At 41.0% G+C, this 20903-nt stretch overlaps 1 protein-coding gene across 5 annotated transcripts in view; it reads left to right on the top strand.

Moving 5' to 3' along the window:
- LOC140132652 (uncharacterized) overlaps positions 1–20903 on the top strand; it is a 255989-nt gene that overhangs the window by 99513 nt on the left and 135573 nt on the right. For all 5 annotated transcript variants that reach the window (XM_072151669.1, XM_072151667.1, XM_072151668.1 and 2 more), the window contains 3 exons: positions 8776–8943; positions 13734–13901; positions 16657–16824. In XM_072151669.1, coding sequence (XP_072007770.1) covers positions 8776–8943; positions 13734–13901; positions 16657–16824 — 504 coding nt within the window. The remainder of the gene's footprint in view (positions 1–8775; positions 8944–13733; positions 13902–16656; positions 16825–20903) is intronic.

Below are 20903 nucleotides of genomic sequence, written 5' to 3'. Positions count from 1 at the left end.
ACAAAGCACCTCTGGATCAGGACAGGACTATGGCATCAGCACTGATGGAAGCTCTTCATGGTGTCTATAGCTCTACTGCTGGGCAGGAGGTTGCCCTAGGAAAATCCCTTATGCTTCAATTTTTCTTTTCTTTAAATTCAGCCCTAACAAAACCGCAGCAACTTAGTGGGTTCACATCTTTGTAAATAAAAGGGAGAACTTCTAAAGATAAAGTAACATATGCTTTAAATCGTTGCTGTATAGATCTGTGTGCACTAGTCCTGCAAAATAAAGAAATTACATTAATCATCACTGAATTTTGGGAAAAGTTGGAATTATATATTGATATACCAGATAGAGCATGTAAATCACACAAACTGATTTTTAGGCAGAATATTCATAGTAAAGGGAAACTGTCACCAGAGGGCTATTTTTATCAGGGGACAAGTTACCATAGACAACTATAGTTTGTATGCCAAACCTGTTTTCCATAAAATGCCTGGTGTTTGCAATGAAGTATGTGAAACCTTACCTGACTCCCTGCCAGATGATTCAGTCAAGTCCCGGGGATAGGTGGTGGTCATTTCAGACCACAACATCCGTCTTATCTGTAGCATATTTCCTTACCCCTCCCACATCCTTTCCTTACACATTGAGATGCCAGAGGGAGAGGGCTCAATACCCAGAGCCAATGCGTCATCAATGATGAGAGAGAAGAGGGTCGAGCAACGTGCATTGGAGGAAATATTTTACATGGCGGATGTTGTGATTTGAAATGTATTTTCTCCCATAACCATCGTAGTTACACATAGGTTCGTTTTTGCTTCATAGGACAGATTTTAACAAGAGGACGATCTCTTGAGAGAGAGAGAGAGAGAGAGACCCTTTAATCTATCCCTTTACGTCACATCCCTTTGGTTCGGGTAAGCTGGGTTTCCGGCTGAGGCTCATTTCCCTACTCGCTAGAAATGAACATGTGCTGCCATAAAAGTATTCCTCATATTAATTTTTTTTACTATAAAGTGCTTTTATTACTTTATCGCCCTATGAATCCCTTTCCTACACAACCTGCATTTTTCAGCAAATCATTTGTGCTACAATATCTTATTTTTACCTCCCTCCCTTGAAATACACAAAAGACAGATGAAGTGTAATATTAGCAGTCTCTCAGATGAGGCAAGGATTTTTCCTTGATAAACGAGAATCAAGGGCATTCTAGAAAGTGTTAAATGTTCAACTTTATATTTACAGCCAGCATGGTCAACAATGGGACGGATTCCTCATCATCTGCCAAGCCACAAACAGCCCTGCAATTGTATTCAGCTGTTTGCACGTATACAGTCAATTGTTTTTCAAGCTACATTGGAAGCTCATAATTTCTAAAACTTTTAGTACATGAGTGCAATTTATTTTATGAGACTGTCTTTTTAAACAAATACCAAAATACTACCAGTCTCCACTGTGGCTACCGGAGCACACACTCAACATGTTGACGCCCCGAGAAACAGTTCACGTTTCAGCTTTGCCTTGTAGCCTTGGACAGTCATCACATTATCATTGGAGAAGTAATAATGAACTGATGGCTCCGCAGTACTCCTAGAGGCTCACATAAGATAAAAACACCTCACACTATACAAACAAATCACGGTCTTTATGCAGAGAGAAAAAAAAGTATTTAGTCAGCCGCCAATTGTGCAAGTTCTGCCACTTAAAAAGTTGAGAGATGCCTATAATTGACTTTATAGGTAGAACCTCAAAATGTGAAGACCAAAGAGCCGTCGAAGAACACCAGAAACAACATTGTAGACCTGCTCCATGCTGGGAAGACTGAACCTGCAATAGGCAGCAGCTTGGTGTGAATAAATCAACCGTGGGAGCAATAATTAGAATATGGAAGACATACAAGACCACTGATATTCTCCCTTGATCAAGGGCTCCACGCAAGATCTCACCAGAACCACACTGGAGGACCTAGGGAATGACATTCATGAAGCTGGGACCTACGTGACGAGGGCTACCTACCGTCAGTAACACGCTACTTTGCCAGGGACTCAGATCCTGCAGTGCCAGACCTGTCCACCTGCCAGTACATATCCAGGCCCGTCTGAAGTTTGCAAGAGGCAGAGGGAGAGAACAAAGAGGAGCTCAGCTCAGTGCAGAGTCAGACAGTGGAACAAGATGTCTGCCGACCCTTAACTCAGAAGATACAGGGTTGGTTCCAGCGGCAACCAAAATTGTGTATACCAGGACTAATAGAGACAAGTTGGAATTATACCTGTGAAATGCTGTATTTTTTGTTAATAACTTTGAATTAGAGAATGTGTTACTTTGTTATCCTGAGAATATTTGTGTTTATCCTTGTTTATCCTTGTTAGTTATTCACCAAAAACTTATTTTCTACCATAATTTGCAAATAAATTCTTTCAAAATCAGACCATGTAATTTTCTGCATTTCGTTTTCTTATTTTGTCTCTTATAGATTCGGTTCTACCCATGATGTCATTTACAAGCCTCTGTTCTTTTATAGTGGGAGAACTTGCACAATTGGTGGCTGACTAAATACTTTTTGCCCCACTGTATGAGGTTTGGGGTTTTTTAGAATCACATAGAGTAATCAGAACTGTGCGCAATTTCTGAGTACAGTGAATCGGAATATTGGTCTTCGCCATATGCTGGGCTTTTCTGACACTCCTATACTATAAATGGACTGGTAGCATGCATGCTCGTCCTGCCATATCATTCACAAGTGTGGACGGGACTCCATTCTCCACATTGCTGGGGTTCCTGTTCTTGTTGGGGGTCCACTCACCCTTCCTGTGGATAAATAAAGACCTTAATAGTTCGTACAACCCCTTTTAGGGCCTTTAGGCTGCTATTTCACTATGATTTTGAATCCGTTATTGTGAACCATAACCAGGTGACAAATATAAGATATAATGAGAAGATTTGCTCCTGGTCAGCCACTTTTGCTTGTCGGCTCATGATGTTTCGAAACAGATGCAGAAACCTGATGCAATAACTGAGATGTGAACTGGCTCTTACATATCATGTTGCTTTTCCTTTAAAGTTGGGCCTTAGGTTGGCTCGTAACAACCAATGTGCCAGAATGGCTCAGAAAGTGATTAGTGTATATACAGTATAAGGATTAACGTATAGCATATTATTAACATGCAGTAATGTATCAGAGGTCCTTGTCTTGTATTATTCTCACTTTTTTTCTCACTTTTAGAAAGTTTTATTAGCACATGCCGTTAAACGGTGGCAAATAGCAGTGTTTAGTCTGACAGTATGGCCGTGAATTCATTACAGCTATGTAACAGATGTCATGAAAGCAATTTACCACAATTTAGCTTTAATTTGTACTGAAAGAATGTGTATTTTAATCCTATAATTTCACATTTATACATTAATCACACTTCAGTTAATATTTCCTGAAGTCGGTAAGTGATTACCCGTGATCATGATTGCCACAAATCAGTTAATTATATAGGAGCCTCACCATTATAGCGACCTACTAAAATGGATTTGATCTTTTTTTTACATTAGACCAAATTGCTTTGCATTGATGTATATAAGACTCAGGTGCCAAATAATTTTCATTTGATCTTTCACTTATCTGCAATATTCATAATCTATAAACATTTCTTTTTACAAAACATAATTTATAGTCTGTACCACTTGGTTGTTGGCGGACTATGTTGGAAAATAGTTTCTATGATCTCTTACAATTTCTATTTGGGACATGATTAACAATTAGCACTATTTTACCTTTTCATGCTTTTAGTAATTTTCTCTTGCGTTGACCTTTTTTCTTGGGAGCGGTCACTGGTAACACTAGCGCTGTATATACACACACGCAACACTAACGCACGGGGGCACCCTCGGACCGATCGCATATGTGTTTCCAGTACATGTGACTGCACCCTTCCTGCTACGCTAAAACTTTCACTATTTCAATTCTTCAGAGATATTTTTGAAAAGTCTTATAGCTTATAGAAAAGTAATAGTAAATTATAGTAACTCCCCCACTCATCGAAAAGAGTCTCAAGTTTACTGTATCTATCAGACACTTTTGGTATATCCTGCGGCTAAGCCGTTTGTTGCCCATAGCAATATTATTTTATCATATAGACAACCTGTTTATATCATTTGACCATATATGTATTTATACAAAGAATAGGGATAATGAATAGGTGCAGAAAAATGACATGCTGCGAATGCAAAAAAAAAAAAATATTGCAAATAGATTATCTGATGCAGAAACATGAGATTTTTAAAATTTTAGAATTATACAGAATTCTAACAGTACACAGAAGTTTCCATGGACTGAAAGCGCACCATCTGCTGCTACCCTTAAGGCCTCATTCATGTATCCATTGTGGGTATACGGTACAGAGTCTGCTCACCATACCGCAAATAAGATAGTAGGCTCTATCTTTGGCTGTAATAATATCCGTGCGGTGCTGTTTCCTATCCCTCCTCCTCACCAGCCAGCCATATGCATACGTGCAGTGTGCATGTAGCCTAAGGCTGTATTTACATCTTGCAATTGAAACTTAATCACAAGTGCATTGTAATCAGTTTTGGTGGGGTTTTAGGTGCGTTTTGTTAACTGAACAGTTGAATCACGTTTATAAAACGTGTATCTACTTCAAAATCCACAACAAAACTGATGACGATTAAGTTGAGTTTCAGTTTTTCCTGCAACTTTTGAACCCACCATATATAGAGTGCAGAAATGTAAAAGAAAGCTGTATTTTACCTGATTGTGTAGTTTTACATCTAACAACAAAAGCTAAGGACAAAATAAATAGAAAAAGGTGAAAGTTGCTGCAAATATAAAACCTGCCCCAGGAAAAAAAGCCCATCTAATTACATAGCACCAAAAAAAAAAAAAAAAGTCGACAGAGCTTAAAATTGTCAGAAGGGGGAAAGAGAACTGCACAGGAACCTGGTGATGATAAAATGTGCAAACACTAAAGAATGTAAAAGGTTCTAAGTCATATGCACACATTGGGGGAAATTTATCAACACTTTTACGCCAGTTTAGTGACTATGCCACATCCACGCCATGTGGGCGTAGAGGGGCAAGGTCACCTGAGTAGTGGGCAGGCACAGGGTGTTCCTGCCTGTGGACTTTTTAAAAACTTGCAAACTTATTTTTTTGTGCACAAAACTCTGGCAGGTGGGACCTGGCATACTTTTACCAGGCGGCGTGGGGGAGGGCCATGGCCGATATCATACACCAGAGCACGTGTAATATAGCTGTAGTCACTGTATGTATTCAGAACATAGTTTCTTACTGAGCTATATGATCAAATGTGCCTTAAAGGGATTAATAAAAACTTTCCTAGTAGGGCTGTGTGTAGGGAAGGGCTGTGTGAAAAAAATAAACCTATACTTGCCTTCCTTGGTGCTGTCCTATCTGACAACTTACAGCAGCCTCGCACGCACGCCCACCCACCCATCTCCTGTCCCAGCGCCTGCCACAGCACTTGGACATAGGAACGGATGGGTGTGCCAGGCGGGCAGAGTGGTCAGAGTAAACAAACGCGGGCATGGCAGCAACTGACGGTGGTGTGGAACACCAGCACCACTGGGTAGGCTTTTTTTTCCACCAGGAAAGTTTTTATTTATGTCAGACAACCCCTTTAATGCCATGAATATGCCGTGATAGCTTTTCATTCCGTGTCAAAAAACAAAACAGGAAACAGAAATGGGAGACCCACTAGCACTGTAAAGTTTTTTTTTTTGTTCTGTCAATACCCCAATTTAGATTTTTCTGCTGGAAATTGCAGCTTTATACATCAGTCACCCCTAGGGGGAGAGCACTTGTGAGAAGTATTAATAGTAGTTAGGAAGCTCGTAGAGGCGCACCCTGGCCACAACAGCTCTTCATCCTCCATGTCCTCCGAGTAAAAGTTTCTACCTGCATCATCAACCTATTTATCTCCTGACAAAAAGCTCCGTGTATCACCAGCAGAGGGGTCTAACTCCAGGCAATCTTCAATTAACCTTTGTTATTAAAGAACGCCACTCTCCAGAAAAAATGACTGTGAATTTCGATGGAAACCAATTACCAAAGTGTTTCTCTAATATTTATATAAAAATTATGCAGAACTGCATCCACATGATGATTCGAGAGCCTCTTCAGACAAAAAGCGACGTGAATAAAAGAAATTCATTATGCAACCGAGGAGCTCATCACCCAGATAGACGCTTTCGGATGCAGAAAGTTCAGCCACTTGTTTTGTACAATTTTGATTTCCTCTCGCTGTTGTCAAGATTTTTTTTTCTTTAATTTTCTTCTTTTTGAGTCAGATTTTTTTTTTTTCCTCCTCTCTCCAGTTTTGCTTTCTCTCCCCTCCTTGTTTGTAATGTGAATTGCTGATAACAGCAGGTTTAATGGCAAAAGTATGAAACAATATTCAGGCTTGTCAAGGAAAGGTCAAACTATTTGCATTCATTAGGAACCTGCAGGAGCGTGCAGTGTGTGTTTCATTGAAAGGCTTATGGTTATTGATTTCCATACAGCTGCAGGAAGAAGATAATTAGAAGTATACTTCACTTATAGGTGATACAATTAGGAATAATTTCCCTATAACTACACGGGCATAGAGCTGTGTTGCATCGAAGCGTCTTTTCCGGGTAGCTGCTCTTCTCATAAATCTGATATAGCTCTGACTACATATGCAGTGGTTTGCCCTGCTAATGGAGTTTTATGAAGCGGAGAGGAGGAAAATCATCTAAACAAAACAAAAGACAATGCTCTGAAATCCAGTGTTTCCAAATTTCATCTAGCGAGCTCTATATCTGGCTGTATGTTACGACAGCTAAGTCTTTGGACAGTGACCCAGTTATTATAATTATCCATTTGTACATCATGATAATACACGTGAAACAAAGACTTTGGGGGAAACAGTTGAAAAGTCATGTTAAAGGCTGCAAATGGGAATACAAGAGTGAGGGACACGAAGGAACACAAAAAACCAAAGGGGTCTAGAATTTACAGGGGAGGGGCTGGGACAAACACGTTGAGCCGAAAACAAAACGTGAATACGTTAAGGAAGAAGCCAAAAGTTCTGAGTGGTTAAAGGGGTATTCCCACAAAGACAAGTTTGTATTCATGATAACAATATGACACATTCTCTAATTCACTGTTATTAACAAAAATACAGCATTCCATAGATATTATTCCAACCTGTCTCTACCAGTCATGGGGGCAGATTTACTTACCCGGTCCATTCGCGATCCAGCGGCGCCTTGTCTGCGGTGGATTCGGGTCCGGCCGGGATTCACTAAGATAGTTCCTCCGACGTCCACTAGGTGTCGCTGCTGCGCTGAAGAGCATCGGAATGCACTGAAGTTCACCGAGCCATCGTGGGTGAAGGTAAGCGCGTGTCGAGCGACATTTTTATTAAAAAAAATTTCCCGAATCCGTCGGGTTTTTTTTTACGGCCACGCCTCCCGATTTCCGTCACGTGCATGCCGGCACCGATGCACCACAATCCGATCGCGTGCGCCGATATCCCGGGCAATACAGGGAAAACCGGCGCAAAACGGAAAAATTTGGTTAACCCGGCGCAAAAACGCGAATCGGGCCCTTAGTAAATGACCCCCATGGTGTACACTATTTCAGTTGCCCCTGGTTTCTGACCCTGGATCTTCTTACTTTAGGGTCGGCAGCCATCTTGCTTTTCTGTCTGACACTATGGAGCTGCCCCTCCCCCTGCTTTCCAGGACGTCCTTGCACACACGGGCTTCCTGCACAACACATCACGCTGTGAGCTACAAACTACTGGCAAATACGTTTTGTTATCTGGGGGAAGGGGGAGACTGTCACATGGATCTCCTCTAGAGATGGGCGAATTTTTCAAAAATTTAATTCAACGAGTTCAACGAATTTTCCAACAAAACAGGTATTTCCTGGCTGCAGAGAAACTGTAGGGTTTTGTAGAACGTTGTGCCATGCTTAAATATGCATAAGGAGCGTGGCATGGTCTTCAAACAATGCCGTGTTTTAGTATGACACGAACATGACAGCCACCGCTCTTTGAATCACTTCACTCTTCACTTCCATGTGCACTTACAGCTGAACCAAGATCCCACTTTAACAGAGTGCACTCTTTTTACACTGACATCAGATGATTCCACAGATTATGATACAACATGTTCTGTTAAAAGCGGATACATGTAGAAACCCCCTAAAGAGTACACGACCTTCGAATTCGTGGCGAACCAAAGTTTTCCTGAAATTCGAATCAAATTCCACTTTGTTTGAATCGATTCGCTCATCTCTAATCTCATCACATCTCATCTCTCTTTCTATGTGTCAAATACTAGTAGACTGTTCAGAAGGAAAATGAGAGTGTATATAAACCTTGTACTTGTACCATGATAATCTAACCACATTGTCAGCTCACAAAACTTAGATGTATCATAATGTGTCTGCTTAGAGAGTCCCCACCCACACACTTTGTAAAGTAAAGGGTTAAAAATTATTTAGGAGGCAGATAACACCCTTTTTGAAGACCTCAAGCCTGTGTGCCCCAAGTCCATCACGTGATCACATTTGCAATGTGATTCCACAACAGTGCCTGGTCCTCGGGTATACTGTATTACATGATTGCATGTCCCTCCTCTCACGTCTACCCACAGGCATCCGGTGTTCATGTTGTTCTGTCATCTGATTGCCAGTTTTTTCTATGTTTACCTACAGGCAGCTAGCGCCAGTGTAACCTAACTCATCGATTGAAAACCCATTTATGACTTAATCCTGGTATCATTATCTTTTAGGTGGAAAATTATGAGAAACTGCTGAAAGGTTTACGTGAAGAGCTAAACCAGGGCCAACTTCATCACCAAGATGGGCAACATCTGATAGACAAATTGAAGAAACAGGCATCAGATTTGGAAAGTGAAGTTGAAAATTTGAAGTCAAGAAAGAAGAGCGACTCTCTGCTGGTAATACATCATAATTATTTATCACAAGGTTCCATAGTCACTGTTATCATTGATGAGCTTATGGAAACCCTTGCTGAGGGGCCCCGAGGATCTATCTTGGGCAGATAAGCTACAATTTGCATATGTCTGTATATAATTTATAATAGGAAAATATAGGGTGGAACAGAACTGTGATGTTTTGGATAATGAAGCCTCAGCGAACCCGACTCCAGGGTAAGCAAGCAAGCAATCCAAGAAAGTAGAGGACGAGGCAGCACTCCTGCAGTACCGTATTTTTCGGACTATAAGATTATTGGATTATAAGGCGCACCATCAATAAATGCCTTCTAAAACGTCTAGGTTCATATATAAGGCGCACCTGATTATAAGGATGAATGACCAGCAGGTGGCAGACCTGTGCACAGTTCAAGGCAGCTGTTGTCTGTAAGTACGGTTCATATATAAGGCGCAATGGACTATAAGGCACACCTTTGATTTCTGAGAAAATCAAAGGATTTTTTTGTGCGCCTTATAGTCCGAAAAATACGGTATTTAAGGTGTTTTTTTATTCACCCAGAGTGAAAAGTGCGACATTTCAGCCCCTCAATGGAGCAATTTTCCAACATGTAGAGATTTTTGTTCTTTCCTCATTATATAGAATGAGAACAGACAGCATACAATACAGTGTACACACGCTTCAGCACATATCCGTGTCTCTACAGTAGTGGATAAAATGCAGAAAGTCATGAGAGACTTCTTCATCTGATTGACTTATGATCTTGTACTCGGGGAGCCCCATGTTTTTTGTCCGTGTTTGTGCACAAGCTGCATATGATAAAACTGTGTGTAATCTCCGAATGACTGATAAGCAGTGCAGGGCTGAAGATAAGAAACCTGTGACATAGATATTTCTTTCTCATTATGTTATTTATCTGCATATATTCACAGCTACTAAGGCAGGGGTAGGGAACCTATGGCTCGGGAGCCAGATGTGGCTCTTTTGATGGCTGTATGTGGCTCTCAGACAAATCACTGATTAATAGTGATCGGCAGTGTGTACATCTAAGACACACACAGCAATGATCACTGGAAGCAGGCAGGGATGCTACAACTGCCTGCGTCCTTTGTGTAACCAAGGTGCCATTGCCGCACCATTGCTTAGGTGACAGTACCTGTGTCATAGAGTAGAGCCGCATACACTCTTCTCTATGACCCAAGCAACGATGGCAGTGGCGTCTGAGTCATAAAGAAGAGCGCAGGAGTTATGAGAAAACGCTGAAGGGAGAGCAGGTAGGTGAGTATTCCCTTGCTGTGACTACCTATCTACTGGGGGCATGTGCCAGAGCTACCTATCTACTGGGGGCAATTATTTTATGGCACTACCTATCTACTGGGAGGTATTTTCTGTGGCTACCTATCTACTGGGGGCATGTGTTAGGACTACCTATCTACCTTGGGCATGTGCTGTGGATACCTATCTATTGGGTAGCATGTGCTGTGGCTACCTTTTTACTGTGGGTCATGTGATGTGGCTACTTATCTACCTTGGGCATGTGCTGTGACTACCTATCTACTGGGGGCCATGTGCTGTGCTACCTATCTACTTGAGTGTATGTGCTGAGGCTACCCATCTACTGGGGGGCATGTTGGGGCTACCTATCTACCGGGGGGGGGGGGGAATGTGCTGTGGCTACCTTTTTACTGTGGGTCATGTGATGTGGCTACCTATCTACTGGGGGCCATGTGCTGTGCTACCTATCTACTTGGGTGCATGTGCTGAGGCTACCCATCTACTGGGGGGCATGTTGGGGCTACCTATCTACTGGGGGGCATGTTCTATGGCTACCTTTTTACTGTGGGTCATGTGATGTGGCTACCTTTCTACTAAGGGGCATGTGCTGTGGCTACCTATCGACTAAGGAGTATGTTCTGGGGCTACCTATCTACTGGGGACCATGTGCCATGGCTACCTATCTACTGTCTTGGAGGCATGTGCATATTGTATGACTCTTGCAGAATTACATTTTAAAATATGTGGTGTTCATGGCTCTTTCAGCCAAAAAGGTTCCTGACCCCTGTACTAAGGGAATAGTTGTTGCGTTACCCTTCATTTTGGCACACGGTGCATGCATTACAGCACACTCAGGTATTTATGGGGGAAGCTGTGTCATTCTTTCATGCAAAGCTAAACTATTATTCTATGAAGAGTATAATTATATGATATTTGCTTGGTCTCCTACATTTTATCAATTTTTAAAGGAAATCTAGCATCCCATTGTAAATGTATTAGCTATTCACATTGCTGGGTATGGGGATATGTATATATTATAGTGTTTGTAGAGTAGAATAAAATAACATTTTTTTTTAATTTAAATGTAGCTCATGTTCTCCTGGGGGCATGACTAGAACCCTTTTGGGCTTTGGGGATCAGGCTTTTACAAACTCCCTCACAAAAACACTTGTGGCCACCCTACTGCTACCTTGCTGCTTCCACCCCTCCCACTGTCTTCCCCCATCCGGCGCACTGGAGAGGAGGAGGGGTGACCCCTCCCCTCTCCATAGAGATGCACAGCGCACAGCCGTGCACACTGGGAAAGATAGGACTTGCAATCCAAACCCCTGGGACTTAACAGAGGATTCTGTCAGGTTAAAGTTAAAACACACAATTATATTGTAACGCAAATGCTTAGAGAAGGTCCCTGGTGACAGGTTCCCTTGGAAGGTCCATCAGATCTTACCTTTAGTGTCAAGATTGTCTGCATTATCTGTAATATTTTAGTAAAGCTGAAGCACTAGAAATATAGAAGTGTAATGCCATGTCTTGTGTTGGTGAGTTGCTACTACCAGTATCCTTTGAGTACACAGGGCGACTGCTATGGGCTGCTGAGCTATAACTGAGTTTATTATATTTGTTATTTATTTTATTACTTTTTTCCTTGGTGTCTAAAATAAAAATCTCGCCATAAATTGCGCACAGAGAGGGTAAAATCCTGGATTTTTAATGAACTTTGAATAATGTGCCTCAGCAAGCATTTTGCAATTGTAAATGGAATTTCATGGTTTCCTTTGCTGTAAATCAGAAAGTGTGTTTATAGGGCCCTTTTTAATCCAGGCTTAATACACAATTATTTTTTAATAATCGCAGCCTTAGAACTGCAGCTGCGAGCTCACTCGTATAAACAGCTGATGGAGTAAGCCGTTTTATGTGGCTAATATTGCTGGCCATGTCAGGAGCGGAGAGTTATTTTCCTCAGGTGTGTTTGAGTAAGTCTCCTAATTTCATTACTTTTAAGGGCAGTGTGAAAATAAAACATGTCATCTCCCTAGATATTGCAATGTTTGGTCAAATTGAAACGTTGTGTGATTACTTCCTACGTTCCCTCACCACTTTATAATGACACATAGATGATCAAACACAACTGCTTCTCCATTCTGTGCACCAAGTCTTTCACCAGGCATTGCGGCTCTGGTTACGGGAACCTACTTATTACATGTGGGCTTCTAAAAAGGGTTCTCGACTTGTAAGTTTGAGATGTGGTAATATTAAGGAGACATTTCCTTATATAATTACCTGTATTCCACATGAAATAAGAACTCTGTAGAATTTCGGATCAGATTTACCAGGAGTCAGTAACTGGATAGGGGATAAAAATTGGATTGGTGAGAACCCAACTGATGGGACATGAGAATGGGAATCCTGTTCTTGCATATTGATAGTGAGAGGCTTTGCATGTGTCCTCCAACATAATTTAATACTATGGGAGCTTTGAAAAATGTAGAGCACTCTCCTAGAAAATTTGTCAAAATACCGGAGATATTCGAACATGCTTGGCAATATGTGACGCTCCCATAGTATTGAAAGGAGCACCAGGACACATTTTCAACCTGCCACTCCATCAATTAGTGAGAATAGGGCTCCCATTATAACCCACATTCTGTGGTTAAAGGGTTACAGTTTATTACAAGCCCTTTACCATCTCAAATTTTGCCAAAAGTGCAAATTTTTCCATTGTTCCATATCTCTGTGTAGTCACTGCTCCTGACTTTGACTCATAGCAACTCCTGTAAAAATTGATGAAATCGGGGGAAAAATTCGGACAGTCATGCTTAACCTGACACCTCCTATTATTTGATTGACTTAGTCCTCAACAAATGTGCTAATAGATTGGCCCATAGTTTTGCAACAAAGGGCATTCCCACATTCCGCAATGCTGCACTTCTTCCATTATCATCTAAGTATAACCATCAATATCTTGTGTTTTTCGTTGTTTTTGTGATGTTTAAATCTAATAATGAAAAAGACCTTTAACCTCCTTTTGAACTTGTTGCATACTTTATTAGGTGCCATCCCAATGGTTCTGGGGCAGTTGCAATGTCTTCTCCAGCTTCCATTGGTTCCAAAAAGTCAGTGCTTCTATTCTTTTCACCCAATGTGCTATTTAGGCATTTCACTGAGGATGAGAGAACCTGAAAGCTCTGTTTGGGGCCATTTACCGAACCCCAGCTCTCACCTGCATCAGTGCTGGGACGCCGATCCTAAACTTCTGGCTAAAGGCCAGGTTTGTGGACCCAAACGCACAATGATAGGCCCTGAGTCATATTTTGCAGTTTTAGGTCTGCTGATCACTCCTCGGTAACAATGGGAGATCCCACCAGCAATGGAGTTGGATTTGGTGGTGGAAAAAAAGCTTTTCAGCATAAACCTTCATTGTCAACAGTGGTATCTGATTCCTAATGTAGGAGTTCCCAGTCTAGATGTATTCACCCATCTCTACAGAAAAAAAGTTCACATATTTCATTATATCTTTAAGATTAAAGAGCAAGAGAACCGACTGCTAAAATTGGAGGATGACGTCCGCCAGTTACAAGAGAAAAGTAGTTCTTCTCAAAGTGATCTACTAGAAGCCCAAGGGCAGATGAAGATCCTCCTCCTGAGTCTTTCCAGCGCAGAGAAGCAGGTTAAATATTATACAACACAGGTAATTTTATCAGCATTTGTTACTGTACTGCATTTGCATCTGGTACTGTGTGAGGGTTGGCCATGCCTCCCGCATAGATTTACTGCACAGTTTTTAACATGTTAGAGCATCTTCTAGGTGTAGAGTTGAAGATGAAATAATTTTGTATTTATCAAAATTGACATTTTTTAGGGGAAATAGATCACTGGAGGATGTTTTAATATACTTCTATATTGTGCTTATTCTTTCTTATTACACACTATACGTAGACACTTTGGGGGAGATTTAGCAGACGTGTCTGAGATAAAAAAATTTTCTAGTTGCCCATGAAAATCAATCAGAGGTCAGCTTTAATTCTATAGGGTCAGGACGTGAGAGTTTTCCTTATGGAGAGTTTGGCCACCTTTGACTTATAGCCATTGATGCTCCACCAGGGAATTATAGGAAGTATGTAAATACATTTTCCAAGGTGGGCAATGGAAAACAATGCCTACTTTTGCAACCTTGAAAGGCAGCCCCCTTAACATCAAGGATGGCTTAAAAGATGCCTGATTACATGATGTGGGATTAAGACAAACCAGTATATCCATTCCAGAAGGAACAGATTCCCAACTGTAGACAGCACTGTTTTGACCTGGTTGGGTCTCCTCAGTACAGTGTAGGGAACTGGTTTGGCTGAGGCTATTGACTAGGGTCAAGTTAGAGTTCTCCTAATGGAGAATTTGCCAATTAAGGTGTGTGGAGGCTTAATCCCGCAACATGTTATTTGGCTTCTTGTACACCATCCTTGGTGTTAAGGGAGCGGCCTTTCAAGGTAGGAAAAGAAGGGATTGTTTTCCTCTTCCCACCTTGAAAAACGTATTTGCACAATTCCCCGGGTTTTGATGAAACATCATCAAAAATTGATGGAGCATCAGTGGCTTTAAGTCTGCACCCGCCTATAAGGTGACCTTAATTGTCAAACTCTCCATAAGAAGAACTTCCAGACCTTAGTCAACAGCCTCTCACTCAGCCAAACCAGTTCCCTACACTGTACAGAGGAGACCCAACCAGGTCGAAACAGTGCTGTCTACAGTTGGGAGTCTGTTCCTTCTGGAATAGATTTACTGGTTTGGCTGAATCCTACACCATGTTATTAGACTTCTTGTAGGTCATACTTGGTGTTAAAGAGGCTCCCTTTCAAGGTAGTAAAAAGGCAAGGTTTTCCATTTTTTACCTTGGAACACTTATTTGCATGTTTCCCTTTAGTTTTATAAACAAATGTGGAAATATTAGGTCAGCTCTGATTGGTTGCCATGGGGAACTTGACCACTTGTTGCTCTCAGATGCTTATGATAAATCTCCCCCTTTGCACTTACCTGTAACCATCTCCTTAGCTATGTATATTATAGTTATGTATAGTCACCGCTTTGGCTTCCACTCACTAGGAAGCTCCTATACATCCGCTGAGCTTGTAGAAGACGTAGCATTAATGGGCGTAGAATTTTGATATTATGATGTGAAATAAGATGGCCAGGGAGAATCCAGGCAGTTTATAAATAACAATAATTTTATAATCGGCTATAATATAATTTATTACAAGTGCTTTGTTTTAGCAGCGATAGATGTATAAATACAGTCACAAATAAGAACATGGCTTTTCATTTGTACCTTTAATACTTTATAAACATCCATTATTCGTCTTTGTCGGATCGTTCTAGTAGACTAATATTTTGATTTCCGAGGTCGTCTTCCATCACCCTGGCAGGTCGCTGAGTGTAATGCACAATCTAATGCTGTCCTTTTCCGCTGCCCATTGTTCTTGTTGTTTCAAGGCTTTTATGTTCCCTTCATCCTGGCATTTCCATGCTTGCAAATGAGAAGCAAAAGCCAGACAAATATCAGGGGTCAACGTAGAACAATACGAGGGTATTAATATAGATTAAAAAATTTTAAATAAAAAAGATAACAATAACCAAAGGCTAAATGTTTTTTTGCTATTTATTCCAAATCCAAGAAATTTAACAGTTCTTAACCAAATCTTTGGGGAACAATGATATATGCAGGTGACAGAATAATCCTTCTCGTTGTAGCTGAATGTGTTTTGGAGGCAATTTTATTATAATTCAGTGTGAAATATCTCGGTGGAAATTATTATGTATACGCAAAGAAAGGAATATGAACACAGTTTTCCTAAAAGTAATCTATGTCCCAGCTTTATTAAATCCCCCCTCGTTGTAGGCGCATTGAGCAGTAGGTAAAATTGGTATTGCAATCTGAATTGTTCACATAAGTAATTTAACAGAGTATCGGAGCTTGTACGGTAATAAGGCTTGTTTTAATCCTCTGGTTGTGGCTCCTGACACCATGGAACTGCACATTGCTTCTGTTTGCCCCTGTGGGGAGGTTAGATGACTGGAGGATTACAAAACCCGTGCCTTTTATTATTTGTACAGGTTCTATTCTCTGATAAAAGGAACGAAGAAAAATTGCATTCGCACATTTGGCGAGGAACTCCTTACAACTGTATCTTCACACGCAGGTCAGGCATTGGCTGCCACTTTATGTGTGCCCCCGTCATCACAATAGGAAAACTTAAGAGAATTGTTTAAAGATCTCGATCACAGTTAAAAAGCAGCTCTGGGCTGTTAAAAAAAAAAAAGGGGCTCAAAGTAGCGAGCGGTTGCTTTTGCTTTCTACCGCAATCACATGGTGATCTTTAAATAATCTCCTAAATGCTATAAAAAAGGTTTCTTAAAAGGTCCTCATCAAACCGCACATTTTTTTTACGTTCAAGGCTGAATTTTACGAGGAAACGATCGCAAAATTGCAAGAAGATTTGGAACAGTCAAAGAGACACTGCCGAAAATGTACAAAAAGTCTGGAGTCTGCTGAGCGGAACATTTGTGATTTGAAACTGGAAATAACTTTATTACAAGCAAATCACAAACAGACAGCCGAACAGGTAACACGGCCGTATTCATCTTTTCGTCTGACTTTGGTTTTGATGTTATAAGTCCTGGACATAATTTTCGGACAATGGGTTTCATTTTTTGTCTTATGCTTGGATAGGGGGAACAATAAAAAGTTACATGCTGTGAGAATGGGCCTCTGTTTAAAACAAGTGTTATAACATGTAAGCATACAAGCCTGTGATCTCCACGTGCTCCCTCTCACCTGGCAGCCATAGGCTTTCTTAGCTTTTTGTTATCTACACATATCTCAATCATACAAAAGAGACAAGTAATAAAGCCTGTTACACATTGGCTTCTTGTAAGGATAGGCATCTTGATTTTGATACTAACCCGTTGCAAATAATCAATTTCTCAACTCTATTTTCAATATTTTTCTGACATGGACACTTCTGTAGATGTATACTACCTATAATGGGAAGGCCAAGGATTTATAGTGATGTCCTATTAGAAATAGAGGCCATGGAGTGGGAAGAGAGGAAAATCTCCCTATTTCCCGGTTAGAAAGGGGTGCTCCTTTTAAATATTTAGGTATATGGGTCTCCGGGGATTTTGGGAGGTTTCTGGAATTAAACATAACCCCGATCATTAATAAGCTAAGAAGGAATATCTCGGGGTGGATAAGAATGCCCTTTTCTAGAGCTGATAGGGTAGCTATTGTCAAAATGATCCTCCTCCCACAGCTCCTTTACCCTCTAGCGGTGTCCCCAATCTGGCTCTCCGGGAAACTGTTCAGAATTCTTGAAGGTTTGGTCAGAGATTTGATTTGGGGGAAAAGGCGGGCTCGGATCGGGTTGCCCTCTCTCTATTGTTATCTGGAGGATGGGGGGCTGGGGGTCCCCTATTTTTTTGGCTATTTTCTGGCTTCCCAACTTGCTTTTTTAGTTATAAGAAAGAACTGTAGTGCATATAGTAGGTTAATAGAGCTTAGTGTAGGTAGTAGGGATTCCATTTTCTCTTTGTTAGAAAGTGGGGAATTTAGATTTAATAATTATAAGAATATTCACATGGCAAAGTTATTGGATAGATGTTGGGGAACATATAAAAAGTTAAAGGGTATAAAGGGTATTTTGTGGTTTACCCCAATATGGGAGAACTTTCACTTTGATGAATTTAAATCTATTCCAGATAGTGAGCACTGGTTTAAGAATGGGGTTCGATTTTTCTCACAGATTCTGGATGGGTCTCAATTATGTGATTATATGGCGTTTGGGAATCGTTTCACAGGGATGGATTCGAGTTTTTTTCGATTTATGCAGCTGCAGCATGCATTTAATGCGGTGAGATGTAAAGATAGATTTACCTTATGCACAGATGTAGGAATAGAATTTTTGATCAGCACTAGTCTTAGGAAGAAGGTGACTTCACAGATGTATAAATATATCATGCACGGGTTTGCGAAAGGGGTGGTTCATCCCTCGAGAAATAAATGGCACATGCAAGTTGGGGAGATATCGGAAGAGCACTGGAAACTATGTTATAAAGGTATCGGATTGTCCTCTCAGTCTTGGAATCATAAGATGGTTCAATTCAATTTTATTCACCAGTTATATTATACGCCCAGGGGTTTATTCAAAATGAAACTTAGGGCCGATTCTAGATGTCGGAGGTGCCCCTTGGAGAACGCGGACTTTTTTCATGTAGCTTTCGGCTGCCAGAAGTTGAGGGACTATTGGGGTGAGATACTGGACTATATAAATGGTACTTATAAACTGAGTCTTACTTTGTCAGCCCGGGTCCTGCTCCTGGGTCTCATAGACATGGGGAGAGAGGAGTCTAGGAAAAGGTGGATAGTTCATAAACTTCTGTTCCTGGCTAGATTGATCATTGCCAGGAAATGGGGAAGTGCAGTAACCCCGTCTTGCGGAGAATTTATGGCAGAGGTACAAAAATGTAAAAGCTACGAGAAACTTACCGCAGAAAGAGGTGGATTTATAAATAAATGGAAGAAGATCTGGTGTACGGGTATATAAGACAGGACTTTTTGTCACTATTACTATTATTATTATTATTTTATTCCTTTTTTTTTTTCTTGTTTAGTTCTGGTCTAGATGGTTAGTCTCGAGTCTCCCCATCATCCCTTTGGTAGGGTGGGAGCGTGGGGGGGAGGGGGGGGGAAGGGTAGGGGGGGCGGTATGGGTTTCATAAGTTTTGATCGCACTCCAGTACTATGTGCAATATTGTATAACTTATATGGTATTTCTTTGTTTGTACATATGTATTTTTGAGGAATGGTATTGTACTTGCTATTAGAATTTTTCCAATAAAAAGTTTTTAAAAAAAAAAAAAAAAAAAAAAAAGGTTTGGGTCAACCAGCATAGGCACTGATAAGCTTTTCAATTCTACTTAAAGGGGTTATCCCACAAAGAAAAGTTAGGTCCTAACCACGGGATAGGGCCCAACTTGGTGATCAGTCTGGGTCTCAGTGCTAAAATGGCCGCGCATGACCATTCTGCTCCATTAATCTCTATAACGCTGATGGAGATTGCCAACGGACCCCTCGTTTTTGCGATCTGCGGGCGTCTCAGCACTGAGACCCCGACTGATCAGCAAGTTAGATAGGGCCTAACTTTTCTTTGTGGGAAAACTCCTTTAATGGAAAACATTCATTTAAATTAACCTATCCGCAATAAAAATTTCAGGAAAAACTATGACTTAAAAGCATTGGCCTTATCCCTAAATGGTTTAATTCCATGGCTACAATGTAAAAAAAAATACGTTTGTAAACAGTTTGCTGTGTCAAATCTTATACAAAGTCCCTTGCTGGAACGTTTGAGCACTTGATGTCATGTGAGCAGGGTGATGTAGTGTAAGGTCCTTCACACTGTGAAATTTGCTTTACTCAGTAACATTAACATCTATATTGGATGTATCTAATCACATAAAATCACAGCAGCCTAAGATGACATTACCCTGGTCACATGACATGAATGGTGAGGAGGCATATGGTAGGGGGAGGAGGAGATGGGAGGGGCTGGCTGAGCAAGACACGCCCCTCTGATGTCAGGTAGGATAACGTAAAGTTGATTTTATGGGGATGTGAGGGTGTCACTATTTAGTTAATAGGTCTCTATGGGAATTTGCCACTAGCTGTATTTGTGAAAAAAGTGGTGATAGGTTCACTTTAAACCAAGTGCATGGAGCAGCAGTATCACTGTAGTGTACAGAAGCCATCGCTACAGATGTGGTTAATGGGAGACGTTGTTGCGTTTTGGCTTCCGGCTGCAACGGGGACACAGAGCCAACTGCTTCCGGCTTTGTTTGCTCTTTTTATGTAGCACAAAAGGCTGACAATTGCAGGTGGCAGGTGTTGGCTCACTATTGATTAATTTAAATTGGTTCCAAATTGGTTCCAATGCTATAAAATGGAATATGCAGTTTACAAAATGCGAGTTAGAGACACATAGACATCATTACGATATCACCAGGTTACACAATTTTATGAAATCTTGATGTTTAAAGCCAGGCATACGATAAGGAAATCTCTATAACTCCTTTCTTATCTAAAAAATGTCTGCGTGTTTATGTCGAATTTAGAAGAAGTCTGTTGAAGATCTACTTTATTGACCCAAGGGGACTCCATCTGCCAATGTATATCATAAAACTTCTCTGCTAGAAGCCATGACATGCAGTATGCCACATGTTTTATTTCTTTTGGATTCCCATGGAATTATAGAAAGCCCTTGTGTTTGCTATTGTTAGAACTCATATTCTGTGTAAAGAGGTATACAGATATACGGGAGGGGCCAATGTTCTTATGCAGGTGCCCTATTAGCAATTCCATGTACTCATGTATGTTAATGTGAGAAAAGCTTCAGGGTTCCTTGACCCGCATTTGAAGCCCCCTAGGGACACCCATACATGAACAAACTATGTTTATACCAAATCTATTAATTTCAAGGATGGGCCCCCCTTTTTTGTGGTTTTGGGTATCACGATAGTCAGACCCTCAGCAATTACCATGTTATTCCCTATTTAGTGAGAAATTTACAACTTCTTTACGCAGGGCAGGCGCCAGCACTGGGCATACCTGGGGAAGTGCCAGTGCCCAGGGCTTCTAAGGGGGCCCACA

The sequence above is a fragment of the Engystomops pustulosus genome, chromosome 5 (genome assembly GCF_040894005.1).
Source record: "Engystomops pustulosus chromosome 5, aEngPut4.maternal, whole genome shotgun sequence".
Taxonomy (NCBI): Eukaryota; Metazoa; Chordata; class Amphibia; order Anura; family Leptodactylidae; genus Engystomops; species Engystomops pustulosus.
Note: the sequence above shows the minus strand (reverse complement) of the source record. Positions and strands in the feature narration are given on the sequence as shown.